Source organism: Thunnus maccoyii, chromosome 23 (genome assembly GCF_910596095.1).
Source record: "Thunnus maccoyii chromosome 23, fThuMac1.1, whole genome shotgun sequence".
Lineage (NCBI taxonomy): Eukaryota > Metazoa > Chordata > Actinopteri > Scombriformes > Scombridae > Thunnus > Thunnus maccoyii.
In genome coordinates, this window is record NC_056555.1 from 18503375 (window position 1) to 18518279 (window position 14905).

The window sequence follows — 14905 nt, forward strand, 5'->3', positions numbered from 1 at the left end:
AATTTCTCTAAAGATGATAGAGGTTTTGCTTCTGTCACGCCAATGAACAGTGAGGAATACAGTGCTTTAGAGTACTGCAAAAGTAGCAATTTATTTTTTTTTGTCAGTTATGTACAAATATTTAAATACAATATCAGCTTTCTTAGACAGCTTGTCTTCTTCTGAATACAAAATAAATAAATCTACACATCACATTATTATAAAATATATACACATTTTTTATCTGCAAAAGAGCAGCGGTTGCTCCTGCTGTACAACAAAACAAACTGAAGCCATGCCGGCTGAATACAGTGGAAATAATTTAGAGATAAACAATGGAAATTTGAAATACATAGCTATCTATTTAAGGTCGTCGCTCGTATTTCAATTCTCTGAGGCGACCTCGCTGAAGCTGATTTTCTCGTCGTTGGTGATGCTGTCCACGATGGAGGACAGACGAAGGAGGCTGGAGGACGCGGAGGACTCACTGGTTCCTGGACACAAAAAGAAATCGACTAATTACGCTTGATTCTTGGCGGTGATTTGTATTTTTCTTCATTGTATTGTCAAGTTGGACGTGTTTACCTTCTCTCTGGTTTATCATCGCTGCAGTGGAATGGTCAGCAGAGGTCGACCAGGTCTCTGAGGACTTTTTCCAAAGGTACTCATGACTGGACACCTGTAGAAACACACATCACATGTGTATCATATGTACATGTTTGTGTCAGTTACTGAAGAACACTTGTAGGCTAATACCACAACAGGCCTGCTATTTTTGACAGACATAAATGACAAAAAACCCCAACAAAGATTAACATTACAGGAAATATTAATAGAAAAACCTATGTTTCATTAGTGGCATCATTATCATACTGTAAGTCCCCAATGGAATAGAAATATCACAGTAATGCTGATAGATAAACAGACAGTAAACACATAATAACCATAACCATAATCTTATTATTAGTATCATACATTATAAGTCCATAAATGATCTATTATGGGGATATTATTGATAGTGGGGGAGAAAACAGATCATAAAATCATCGTGTTGCTATTATTAAGTCATCTCAGCACACTGAAAGACTTTTAATGGATATCATGAGGATAGTGTGAGGATTTCTTTGTGTGGGGTTGGAGGCTATCCAGTAGCAGCTTACACTGTGTTCTTTGACGTTAATGTTGTAGGATGATCCGTTTGGCGTTTTCTCCTGCTCGTCCAGCGTTTGCAGCAGGTCCTGTAGTCTCTCAATGTAGCTTATGGCGCTGCGTAAAATCTCCACCTTGGGTAGCCTCTGGTTGGGGTTGGCCACGGTCTTCCTCTTCAGCGCGTCGAAGGCCTCGTTGATCTTCTTGAGCCTCCTCCTCTCCCTGAGTGTGGCAGCCTTGCGCCTGTCAGTCGGCGCAGACTTTCTCTTGCAGATCTTACAGGCCCACATGAGGCACTGGCCTTCGCAGTGCGCCCGGAGACCCGGGGGCGCAAGGACGTGCTCCTCCCCGCTGCTCTCCTCTCCGGTCTCGGACGGAACATTATCCTGGCCCGGTGACAGCGGGCTGTCATTGCCGTTGTACAGAGGAGACACCCCCGCCATGTCCAAGTGCTGTAGTGGTCCATGATCCCCTTCCTCCAAATAACGCAAATCATTGAAAAGATAAGTGTTGGTCTCAAAAAGGTCCATCATATTGTTGCGCCCCTCGCCTCTGTTTTGACAAGTGGGACTCTGGCATTTAAATAGCGCAGCAGGGACACAAGTCACCAGGCTTATATATAGAATGTGAAACTCTATCCAACTCTTTGGCTGTCACGCTGCATCAAGCATCTTTTTTTTTTCAATGGGTCTTTACAACCTAGTGACTTTGTGTAGGAAATAATATAAATTAAGGCCTTCAGAAGTTATTGAAATGTCACCTCAGGTTTTTATGACAGGTGCTTTAAATGTCTGAATCCGGACAATATGGAAGCACTGATATTTCCCAGCGCTGCAGCTGAGAGAGTGAAAGACATGACACTGATATTCCACAGATAACAGGGTAGAAATGAATAAGGAGAGGTACCTCTGTTGAACAAGACTTACTTTATAAGGTGGTATGACTTTGAAATGAATGATAACACAAACTCTATTAATGGTTTTTAAGATGAGTATAGTAAACCATTTGAAAGAACATCCATTCGGTTGTGAAAAATCCCATTGACTGGTGTATAACCTCCCACACTATTACTTGCTTTGAGATTAAATTCTTTTCAGCATTTCCAACATTTGACTTTCATGTTCCAAGGAAAACCAAATCCTTGCTGTAAACTGTACGTGGTTCCTAAACCAAGGAAAAGAAAGTAAAACATGTGTTACACAGACACAGAATAGAAACACAATATCAAAGCTACCTATAACACATTTTCTCAGTGACCATGCATTGTCCAGATTATCCGATAATCCAATTTCCAGATCCCATACCTCAGTTGGGAACATAAAGATCAAACTTATGTTACTGAGTCATTAATTAAGGGTTCCTTATTTCATAAGAAAGGTCTGCGGCTTCCTCCATTTCTGATAAGCCATCATGGCTGCGGTTACAAATGTCATTAAGTTCTTAATAAATGTGTTTTGGCTCAGATGCCCTAAAGCTGCTTTCCATAGGGTAGGAGGTGAAAGTGTCCATTACCTAAAAAGACAAAGCAAGTTATGCTGAAGGAGGAGAGCGGATATGTAGCAGCCAAATGGATATTTTTACAACCGAGCAACCCCAAAGTTACCCTTATTGATGGCTTATAAAACATTAGTTATGCCTTTTAAACATTTTATGAAGTATGCCTCATTAAATAGAGGTATATATCTCAAAGAGTCAGTTCACCCAAACTATAAAATTAAAATACTTCCAAAGAAAACTGTGGACAGTGCTTTTACACTTAATTTCAAGGAGAGTCAACACTAGTTGGTTAGATTGAAAATATCGCCTAACGCGCTGATTATGGTAAACAATCATGCCTATTGAGGGTATAATAGCTTCATATAGAGAAGCTATACGCACATCAGAAGCGTGCCTGTTTTAGCTGGCGGGAATGTTGCGGCCAATTGTAACTTGTAGAAAAATCCCAACATAAATAGACTGGAATGTGCAGAGTCAAAACAGCTTTGAGAAATGCATGCATAGGATGGTATAAATAGCGACGTTCCTCATTCATCTCAGATTCATAAAAGAGATAAAAGCCTGTGAAGAGGTGATATATAGGCTGCTGCATTTTTCCTGCAACCTGAAAGGTCTACAATTGGAAGGTTCACATGAGGGAATGTGAGGGATTCCTATTTTTGTATGTCTACATGACCTTGTGTTATGAAATGAAACGAGATGGACTTGTCAAGCAGCCGCTTTAGACAAAGAAAGGCAAACACGCCTTCATATATTAACAATTCATAAACTAATAGCTGTCAGGTTATGTACGGATGGATGAACATGAAGGACGTTTTTGAATTTATCAGGTTTAAAAGCGACTTGGGGGGGAGAGAGACACTCGAAGCTGAGGTTGTGTGTGGTGTGTAGTACAGCAGCATGCTCTTGCACAATCAGTTGTAGTGGGGTTTTACTTTTACCCTATGGATGTCTCTCCCCCTTCCACTCCCGTCTACTGTTACGTTGTTGTGAAAGGCAGAGGGTCATGGGGACTTTTTTCATTTGTCAGGGTGTCTGAAATACTACTACCAGTCAACATGGTGTCCCTAAGTCCTCTGACTGATGTATACTTGACTATAATGTGTCAGTTATGCGTATTAATACTGTATTTTACAGACCACAGAGTGGGAAAAGCCATTCATAAGAGCTTCCTGGTTGTAATTCAGACATATCGTAACTCTCAGGACAATTGATACAATATAATTGACAGCTAATGCTGACTACAGGGCTTGGAATAATGTGTTAATATTTAACTTTTTTGCCAGACAATCCCAAGTTGTTTTTCCAGACCTTGATGCATCTCTCTATATCTCTCTATATATAGCAAGGAATCTCTGTCTGTCTGTCTGTCTGTCTGTCTGTATGTATGTATGTATGTATGTAAGTTTGTCCTGTGCATATTTCTAGAACCATTCATGCGATCTACTTCATACCTGGCGGATGGATTGCTGGGGAAACGAGGAAGTGCAATGTGGATGTGTGAAGTTGTTTGGATGAGCGGTTCTAGAGAAATACGAAGGAAAAACTTACATACATACAGACATAAAGACAGACAGACAGACAGACAGACAGGTCTGGAAGAACAACTTAGGCTTGTCCGGCAAAAAAGTTGAACTTGGTTCAACTTTTGCTGCAGTGCAACATCATACAGCAAGGTGCTACGTACATGCACACATTCCTGGTGAATTACTTTGTAACATGAATGCTGTATTTATGTTCAGAATGCTCAGAATGATAAAGAGGATGAGGGAGGTCACAATATGGCGCAGTGGACCCTGTGAGAACCTCTCCATCTGTGACTATCTGCAGGAGGAAAAGCTGCTGGCAGCCACAAAATCAGCAGAAACCCTCCTCGTATCTCGCCCTGCAACTCTCCGGCTGTCTGTTCCTGCAGTTATCAGCTTGTAAAATCTCGTTTAAAAACGTGAAATTGCGGTGTAAGCGGAGCTCTGCCAAAACTGTCTGTCCTGTCTGTCTGCTGAAACTGAACCTGCTCCACCGAAACTGGCGTTCAGGCGGAGCTGCTCAGAATAAAGATTATTATATATTCAGGGTTTGTGTGGCAACAAATGTATAGTCGTTTCTCACATTCAACTATATAAATAAGTATAAAGATGAAAAACCTCCTGTCTTTTTCTGTGTATCCAAAGTTAGGATGGGACAGTATTTTTACCTGCATGTACATTTCTGTCTTTCAGACACTTGGACAAGTGCAGCACGAGGACTCTGCCCAAAAACATGATCCAGACCATGACAGCCCAGCTGAAAATGGTGTGGGAGTACCTGCACACTCCCAGGAAAGTCCTGCAGGCCCTGTGACGAGCCCTGCTGGACTCCAAAGCGGAAAACCAGCAGCTGGCAGCAGAAATTACTGCTCTGAAGGAGCAGATGGCCAGTAGAGAGCTTAGCTGGGAGCAGAAATATCAAAAACTGCTTGATGACAAAGACATTTTGCAGAAAAGAAAAGACACGAAGGGCATGGTGAAGGCCGCAAATGACAGTCAAAAGCAGTTTGACAATCATCGCAGGAAGATGTACAAAAGCAGGAGGAAGTCCACTCCATGAAGAAACCTCTGCATCTCCAGAAACAAGAAATCATGAGGGTCATAAAGCATTGACCGCATTCTGTAAGAAGGAAAATAACAAAATCTCAGATGCCTGTGAGAAGAAAAACACAGAGCTGAAATGTTCCTTTGACCAGACAGTAACTGAGTTGAATGCAGAGTGGGAAAGCCGGTTTGTTTGACAGGTGGAGGTCGTCACTCTGCCAAAAACTCTGCAGGAGGACTTGGAGAGAAAGGTGTGCCAGGTCACCCTTGAAAAGGCCACAACCGGTGACAATAAGGAGGCTTTTTTTGAGAGTATGGTGAAACTGAGCCAGAAGAGACCGGCCATCAAGAAGAGTAAGACAGAGTGGAGTATAAAATATAATGCTCCGGAAGATCGACTCACAATGGAGGTGGCAGAAAACCAGCCAAGCTCGGAGAAAGTGCAGGAGCTGCAGAAAAAACACCAACAAATGGAAGGTGAATGGTGCCATAAAGCAAGCCGAATGGAGGAGGAGATCAAGCTCCTGACTCAACAAAATACTGAACTTCAGGTACGTCCCATGAGCTGGTCATTTTGATTTGAATAATAAACTGTTGGATTCTAACACTTTGTTTCAGATTTAACCTTTGGACACAGAAAATACTGAATTATATACTGTTGCTGTCTTTTCAGGAGCTGGCTGGACAAGCAGAAGGCAAAAATGAGAAAGGAGTAAAAGCAGGCCCAGAAAGGACGGGAAAGAGGAGGAAAAGGAGAGAGAGAAGAAACACCCCAAAGGCCTTCTTCCTTATGATCAGTTTACTCACAGAAGGAGGCTGCAGGTAAACTGATCATACTGTAAAACAATACATATGATACATAATACAATCTACTGCATTCGAATACAACAGCTCAATCCTAAATTCTTTTTTAAATAATATATTCAATGTTTGTTGCCTTAGGTGAACACATAGGTATAAAACAGTAAAGCTTTTAAATAGACAATCTCCTTGATTAATTGCACTCAATTACTGTCACAAGAGCTACTCAAAGCATTCTTCAAGGTTGACATCAAGGACCATTCAGTCTTCCTCTTGATCATCTATCAGGTTCATGCACTTCACAGAGGTAATAAATGGTCCCCAGACCTTTTGAAACTAATTCTGTTTTCTTTTTGATATATAAGTATTTTTTGGAGGTCTCCTAGTCAGATATCAAATTTCGCCACTTCTGATGCTTGTGCAAACTTTTGTTTTCAAGCACCCCCCAGCACCTCAAAAATGCTATGCCCAATTGCAATATCAAATCGAAATACTTACTAGTTCAAATGAATGAGAGAGCTGCATCATTTCATGCAGAGTTAATGTCAGTCTGAACGCTGCCTGAGCAGAGCCCTAATTAACGATATTTGTTCCACCTGTGCAAGTCACAGTAAAAAGGCCTATTGTCCAGCAAGTACTTTTATCACTGAGACTCTCGTCAGTCAGTCTGCTCGATATAGGCCAATTTCACTGCAAACGTTCTGACTGATAATAGCAGGAAAAGCACAGGTGTAACTAATAACATTAACAAGGGCTCGTTCCCTTTAGGTGTGCCAGTAAGTCGTGTGTGCCAGCATGCAACCTGTCTCTTAATAGTTATGTTTAAATATTACTAATTTGCAACAGCAAGTTACGAAAGAGACGGGGGCCATTGTATTTTTATTTCCAAAGGACTGAATATGGATGTATTCTTTGATTTTCAGAAAAAGGCTCACGGTGGTGATACACCAGAGGCCGTCATTTATGTAGCATTAGTGATGTATAATCAATCATGCGCATAGAAACAAAAACGCTGAATGTACTTGAGTAAAATGCTTGAAATCTGTTGTCAGTTGTAATAGTAAACTATAATTTCCAAGATATGTGTATTACATAAAATATTGCAAATGCATGAGATTTCCTATGTTTTGTTATTCAGAGGAGAGGTATTCTCAGGGGCAGTCACTTGTAGAAAACAATATAGCTTTTATTATTGGTTTGCTGTTTGTGAGCTTGCCATGCAGCAGAAATGATGTGTACAATGCTGATAATGTGTATGTGTGTGTGTGCGTCTGAATTTTAAGTTGTTTTGAGGTATTGTGCGTTTTGTCATGTAATATAGATTTTGTATTCTATATTTACCATAGCGCTGCAACTTTCTCATTTTCATGCAAACGATGAGTCATATGAACAATGATGATACATATTTTATAAACTGTTTCTCAAAACGACAAATAAATAGTACATATATTAAAAGTAATCTTGACTTCAGCTTGTTATTGGCCGCAATCACCAGGCTGCCATTGAATGTACTCATTTTCAAGATGAATGGTGTCGTGTTCCTGCTGTGCCCCGATCATGTATTCTCTCCCCAGAACCACTGTGCATCCTGAACTGGACCATAAATCCACCGTCAGTGTCAAGGGGTTGACGCTTCAGCTGTCAAGGAGAATCATGGGATAGCCTGGGTAGAAACTCAAACTGGCCTCTCAGGGAAGGAGGATGAGGAGTCAGGATGGACTGCGGGAAGCGTAAATCTGCCTGGAATCCAAAGAGGCTTTGAGTCAACAGCTCTGTGTGTTTGAACACTGCATCGAAACAATGAAAACTTTATTCTCTTTCTTACCAAGAGTTAGATGAGAAGATTGATACCACTATGAGACCGTTAGCTTAGTTTAGCAAAAACGACTGGAAATGGGAAAACAGCTAGCTTTGTCTTGTACAAATTAACATGTTATGTCTTGTTTGTTAAACCAATACAAAACAAAAAGTGTAAAAACAAGTTGTCTGGGCAACAAACTGAGAGAAGATTGATACCATTATGAGACTGTTAGCTTAGTGTAGCATAACAACTGGAAATAGGAGAACAGCTAGCCCGGTCTTGTACAATTTAACACGTTATGTGTTTTTTGTTAAATCAATACAAAACAAAAAGTGTAAAAACAAGTTGTCTGGGCAGCAAACTGAGAGACGATTGATACCACTATGAGACCGTTAGCTTAGTTTAGCATAACAACTGGAAATGGGGGAACAGCCAGCTTGGTCTTGTACAAATTAACATGTTATGTCTTGTTGAATCAATACAAAACAAAAAGTGTAAAAACAAGTTGTCTGGGCAGCAAACTGAGAGAAGATTGATACCATTATGAGACCATTAGCTTAGTGTAGCATAACAACTGGAAATAGGAAAACAGCTAGCCCGGTCTTGTACAAATTAACACGTTATGTCTTTTTTGTTAAATCAATACAAAACAAAAAGTGTGAAAACAAGTTGTCTAGGCAGCAAACTGAGAGAAGATTGATACCGTTATGAGACCGTTAGCTTAGTTTAGCATAACTACTGGAAATGGGGGAACAGCTAGCTTGGTCTTGTACAAATTAGCACGTTATGTCTTAAATCAATACATAACAAGAAGTGTAAAAACGAGTTGTCTGGGTAGCAAACTTATTTCAGACATGTCTGTGCACTAAACATTAGGCTAAATCGAGCAAGTAGAAGCGGGGGAAGCAGCTAGCCAGTCAGTCATGGACTTCCACGTTTATAGGGCTGGCCCTGCTGCTGCGGTCCAGCCAAAACGGAGAACTTTGGCAACATCTCAATATTCCCAACATTAAAGTGGGACATGATCCCAGTGTTGCCAATTTAGTGACTTTGTCTCTAGATTTAGCGCCTTTGAAGAGAAAAATAGCTAATGAAATAGCTAGTTACAGTCAGTTTAGTTTCATTTAACTTAATTTCTTTAATTTTTAAAAAATCTTGTGTGTAATTACGTCATGACGTCATAGATATGAAAATTAGCACGTGACGTCATCTGTCAACATCTAGCGACTTTTCCTGCAGGTTTTAGCTACTTCCCACTGAAAATAGTCAGCAACACTGCCTGATCCCAGCAGGGACTGTCAGTATCTCCTCCTGTGGCATTCAGAGATTCAAACATTTTTTCTTGGGTGAATAATTGATTAGGTGTAGGGGGTAAACTAAAAAAGAGATAATCACATACACCAGTGTGCCACAGATTTATTCCAATTATATTGTATCCTTGGAAAAAGAACAAAGTCATTCAGTATTCTTGATGTTTTTTTCAGTATAATTCAAAGATGTAAATGCACTATCTCTGTATTTTAAGAATAAGTAAAAGATTAATGACAGTTATGTTGCATGATATCTTCAATTGTCTATTGAAATAAGTGTAATAATTAATTAATAACTAATCATATTGATTAAATAGCATTAATCATACCTTGTCAGTCACTTATCCCAGGAGTGTAATTATAAGCTTGTTTGGTACTACTGAATGCTGGAACTTTATCATTTACTGTAGTTTCTCTGTTGACACTTTTTTAATGCAGATTTTTCGCTCTTTTTAGCTAATTTAAACTTTTCAGACAGTCTCCACAAGCCCAAACTCAATGCCTCATGTTTTCACTTCACATAGGAGCTTGTGTTCACAAGTCATGTCCATGTGATTTTTCTCTTTCCACCGGGTGTTGGAAGTGGATCCACTTAAGACTGGTGCTGACATGGAGGTCACAAACAGAACTGTTAATGAACATGAACTGTAGGACCCCTTCTCTCTAAGCTCTCCACCCCCTCACACACCTCCTACCCCCCTTCCTCCCTGGCTTAGCTGGACCTTCTGCCTAAGACAGGCTGCACACTCATTGGGCTGTTTTAGAGGAAACTCTGAGCACCGTGACGGACACACCGTATATAACCCAGCTCCACACCTGGGATATGAATTAGCCAATCAGGGGTTAAGTACCCTGGTCATGGGCCCGATGACAATGCCTCACCTGGGATCGCCACCTTTTAACCTGTGGGGTCACCAGTCCACTGACTCAGACTGCAAAGAGAGGCTGGTGCATGAGCGGAAAAGAGAGCTCATATCTCAATAAAGTTATGTATTTTAGCAGAAGACTTTGGGACGTTAATGACAAATATTTAATCAGATTTTCATCAGAGGTTGATTCAAAATGCAAAGTAAAAGAAGGATGGATTATTTCAAGAGTCTCTTCATTGCTATTCTCATGTTTTTTCTACATTTAGGCTAATAAAGAGTAATAACACATGCAGGACATCTTTATAAATCATCCAAATAAAGATATTTATTTTGTATGCAGCTTTGTTTAATCGTGTCTCAAAGGGCAGAGTGTGATACAGACCATCTGTATGCATTTGTTTGATACTCACCCCGAGACCACAGTGTCGTCCTGTTGTGTACCAAGATGGATGTTCACAATTTAAAGGTTATGGCTGCTGATTTTCTACATTTTTCTTATTGTCAACAAATCCCTATTTACAAGTATTGTGAGTGTATCCAAAGCCTGATATATCTTATAACTCTGTGACGTAGACCTCTGCTGTTCCAAAAACTATTAAAAACACAAAAGTCCATAAGCCACACTGCTGCACTGGGTGACATGTCCCTTCGCTATAAAGAGTTTGGACACATTAGTTTGTTTAGAAACAGCTCTAAATTATATTGGTCACGTTTTCAGTCTCCGGAGAGTAGTTCTGTGTAAGGTAGACACCACTGACCGTGCGCAGGAACACGGTTCCGCTTATAGAGCTTCGTGGATACGTAATACTTGTAAGTAGGATTGTTGGTGTGGCTCTGCACATGAGATTTGTTGACAGTAAGAAAATTATAGAAAATATCCAGCCATAAACTTTAAATAATATGGTTACCCTATTTCATATTCCAGAGAGATACCGGTTTTAGGCTGTTTAACCTGTTACAGTTTGTATTGCAGCTTTGTAGCTAACTAGCTACTATAGTCTTTCAATTTGTTGTTCCCAAGATTTCAAGCTAATTTGGTTATTGTTCTTTGATTTAATGTTCTAACTTACTGTTTGTGTTGCAGTAATGTTAATCTTCTGGTAGAGCTGTTGTTTTTGGAAATTCAAATGGAAAAAGCAGGTAAAGCATTTGTAATGATTTGTTTGAATTCAAAATCCACAGCTTATAAGCACAAAAGGCACAGCAAATGTTGCCCTATCTGTAAACTAGTTCACTATTCGCTAACGCAAACAGAGATAACTAGCTAGCTGTGCTGAGAAGAAAGGTAAGCTCCCTCTGTAACACAAAGCTGGTTTGAAGTAACGTTAGCTTGTCACTCAACTTAGCTGAATGAACAACCACGTTAATTGGAAGGCCATAACCAAACAATGAACTGCAATTCTCCTCCTCTAGTTACTCTACTTATAGTTTCAAAGCAAAAACAATTTAATTGTCATACCAGTACACAATTAACAGCACTTTGAAGAGACAATCTTTAAAAAGAGAAATGCTTCTCTATTTTTGCTTCACTCATTTACTTTCCAGAGATTACTTTTGGTCAGTGACAAGATATCTCTCGCCTAAAACGTGCTTGTGCCTAGTTCTCCCCAATCTTCTTTTAATTCCAAACCAATTGAGGCAGAAAATGGATTATGTTACAATAACATGAATTGGACATGCCATTGCCTTTACTTTACCACATAGGAGGGTTATCAGTGAAGTTTAGAAAGGCAGCAAACTAACTTTAAAGTTGAGAATGCATTTTGAGTTTTAGCTGAAAATGAAAAACCTTTCACTGCTGAAAACCACTTTGCAGAAGTTGGAAATTGGGCTGGTTGGAAGAGTGCCATGCATAGAGCATTTTCAATTTTTTTAACATGCAAATCTCACAAAATTCCAGGACACTACACTCCATATAAGAATCACTTTTGAAGGCCTTAAAGCATTACAATGTATGCTAACATCAAATGGTATAGTTTATATTATTTTATAGTTGCTATTGTGTTATTTTGATGACGTATAGTACAAAAACTCATCTAGACATATACATAAATGCATAGGTCTGCATCCTTAGAGCCTTCCTGCACAGGGCTGGAAGAGAGCCAGTCGATCACGCAGAGGCTAAAGCCTTGCACAAACAATGGCTGCCCTCCTTGGTCCAGCCAAGTTGTGAGACAATCAGGGGCAGCCAGTATCACTACCTTTACTGTCTGTATGATAGCATCTCCCACTGAAAACACAGCTAATCTTTTTGGCCTGGCTCCCTCAAACTCACAGCCTAGACTCAACGGTGGTCAAACAAAGTGGGGAGTAACTGTCTCTTGAGCTAAGTTAACAGACGGCTCCTCTCACTCGTGCCCTGAGCTGCGGGTTAGACGGAGGGCTTGGGTTTCAAAGGCGGACGCTGATGGCATCTGCCTTCTCTCTGGTGGACGACGCAGGGATTCAGTTCAAAGGCTGAGCGGCTGAAATGCATCAATTAACGAGGGAAAGAGCTTGCTAACTTGCCCGTTTGCCAGCTAACTCTCTATGACCTCAGAGCATTACATTATGAGGTATGATGAGAGTGTTGCACACTGGTCAGGCAACGTCAATAGCCCCTTGCAAATGGACTGGTATTGATGGACTGGCTTAAAGGGTTATTCCTGCAAATGGATGCAAAGAATAACTCACTGATTAGCATCGAGAAAAGAAAACACCAACAAGCCTAAAGGGCAAGCATATTTTACCAGCTGTTCGCATACCAATTTCACCATTATTTCAACAGGTCTCCGTTGTAATAAACGGTGAGAACGGCCCTCTACAGTTTATCACCTGACAGTCGATGGTGATTTAGTTTGGAGTGATCTGAAGGTCCCTTCTGATTGATTCTGTCCCCATTCAGGAGAGTGATGGATTAGTCTCTTTACTGTTCAGTGTGCATGTGTTGTATGGTGTGCATCCCTATCTGCCTAGACAGAGCCACTGATAGGGATTTAGGCTACATCCACACTAATACGTTTTCGTTATAAAACGCATAACTTTTGCTACGTTTACGCCTAGCGTCCACACTACTCTGGTGTTTTCAAACCCCTAAAACAGAGACTTTTGAAAAGGCTGCTGAGCCCGTTTTAGTTTGAAAACTCCGGGATTGCGTTTTAGTCTGGATGGGCAGAAACCGAGACTTTTGAAAACGATGACACAGACACCCACATTGGCTTCCTGATTTGGTCTCATCAATTACAATGTGTACTTTTCTGATTTGTCAGCCTATCGTGACCCTTTCCCAGACAAAAATAAATACCAGTCTTGGCTACCAGTGGTTAATTTAACATGGATAATAAATTACAGACATTGCTGGCCTTGTTGTCCTGTATTTTCTGCAACTAAGCAACCAACCGCAGAGTAGACAATCTGCTTCCTGTTTACACTGATGCGCGAATTCCCAGTGTACATAAATGGTCATGTGATATGCGTTTTCGGGTGTATTTGTATGGACAGAGATTCTCTCTGAATCACTGCTAAAATGCTCATGTGGACGGAGATGGTTTTCATTTTAAAACACTGCTTTAAAATGGAAAACGTATGAGTGTGGATGTAGTCTTAGAGGGGGCACTGGCCTTGACCCAGCAGCAGACGAAAGGAGACCTCTTGTCTGGCCAGTGAGGTGAAACATTGACCCTGTTGCCCTCTGTCTGGCCTTCAGTGTTTCACTCCAGCTCTTATTCATGTACTTTTTGACAGTGTGCCTCACATTGCAGGGTAAGCATTATGTGAGACATTTCTTAAAAGTGACTTTCATTGCACAAAGAGAGTGGAAATCAATCCAAATCAAAAAAAGAGTGTTTTTCTTCTGAGTCTGATGGTTTTTTTTCCAGCATTGCTTTGATGTTGCAGCCTGTAAACGATATGGTGGAACATCGCAATCATTAATATCACACTGCATCTGGGAGTCGGGGATGTAGCCAGTGATAACACAGAATGAATCCAATCATCAGCGAGTGTGACTGTAGCCATGGCAACCTCTGTGACAATGATCCACCAATATTAGTTTTTCCTGAAGTGTCTGAGCCTAGAACAAAGCGTGTTTTGTTACAATGAAAATTAGACTCTTGAATAACAACAACAGCAGACTTTGGGGGGGATAAAGTGCCTGGCTCCAAGAGAATCTAATAGGATATTGATGAATGTCAGTGTTGACGAGTGAGAAGAGGGGAACCGCTGCGCTGTATAATTGGTTATATGGGTTCTATCATTAAAACAACAGATAGCAAGGGCACCGAAGCTTTGGCTAGATGCAGGCAATAACATGATAGCTATAAAGCCACAGTGGGTAAAGAACACAGCCATGTCTGGCTCAGCCATTACCGAGAGCCTTTGTTATCCAAAACCCATGTTTGATCCTGTTGATACACAAATTTAGTTAATTTGACCCTTCTTCCAAAGGCGTGTCATCCAAAGTCAACATCATTTGACATGGACTTTATTAGATACTTTCCTTTTTTAATGTCTGTAAGTCCTCTTTAGTACTTTATATACTGCAGAATTGATTAATTAATGACTCGATTAGTCAAACTGACAACAATTTTGAAGTCATTTGTCAAGAAAATTGCAAAACATTTGCTGGTCGCAGCTTCTTAAATGTGAGAATTTGCTGCTTTTCTTGGTTTTATATAATTGTAAACTGACTATTTCAGGGTTTTGAAGTGTTGGTTTGATAAAAGTATAAAAGTAAATGTCTTTTCATGCATTAAAGAATGAATGAGTTAACTGAAAAAAACAAGCAATTATTAGTTGCAGTCCTAATTCTTATGTTTATGTTATGAAACTGTTCATCAAAGAGAATAAATACTACATAAATAATGACTATAGATGATGAAAGAAGTGGTAATTCAAAAGCAGTTCATTTTACAATGCAGTCAATGTAGAAAATATGGGGTAATCGATGGG

General features: G+C 40.2%; 1 protein-coding gene across 3 annotated transcripts; it reads right to left on the reverse strand.

Annotated features, from left to right (window-relative positions):
* Nucleotides 1-65: 65 nt before the first annotated feature.
* On the reverse strand, nucleotides 66-7674 carry myf6 (myogenic factor 6). 3 transcript variants are annotated; one of them, XM_042404096.1, is made up of 4 exons: nucleotides 6495-7674; nucleotides 1140-1604; nucleotides 565-658; nucleotides 66-473 (listed from the first exon to the last, which is right to left on the reverse strand). In XM_042404096.1, the coding sequence occupies exons 1-4, from the start codon at nucleotides 6522-6524 to the stop codon at nucleotides 364-366; spliced, it is 699 nt and encodes a 232-aa protein (XP_042260030.1). In that variant the 5' UTR covers nucleotides 6525-7674; the 3' UTR covers nucleotides 66-363. The 3 variants fall into 3 exon arrangements, with proteins under 3 accessions (XP_042260030.1, XP_042260029.1, XP_042260028.1); XM_042404095.1 differs by having other exon boundaries at nucleotides 1140-2640; XM_042404094.1 differs by lacking the exon at nucleotides 6495-7674 and having other exon boundaries at nucleotides 1140-3994.
* Between the last annotated feature and the right edge of the window lie 7231 nt (nucleotides 7675-14905).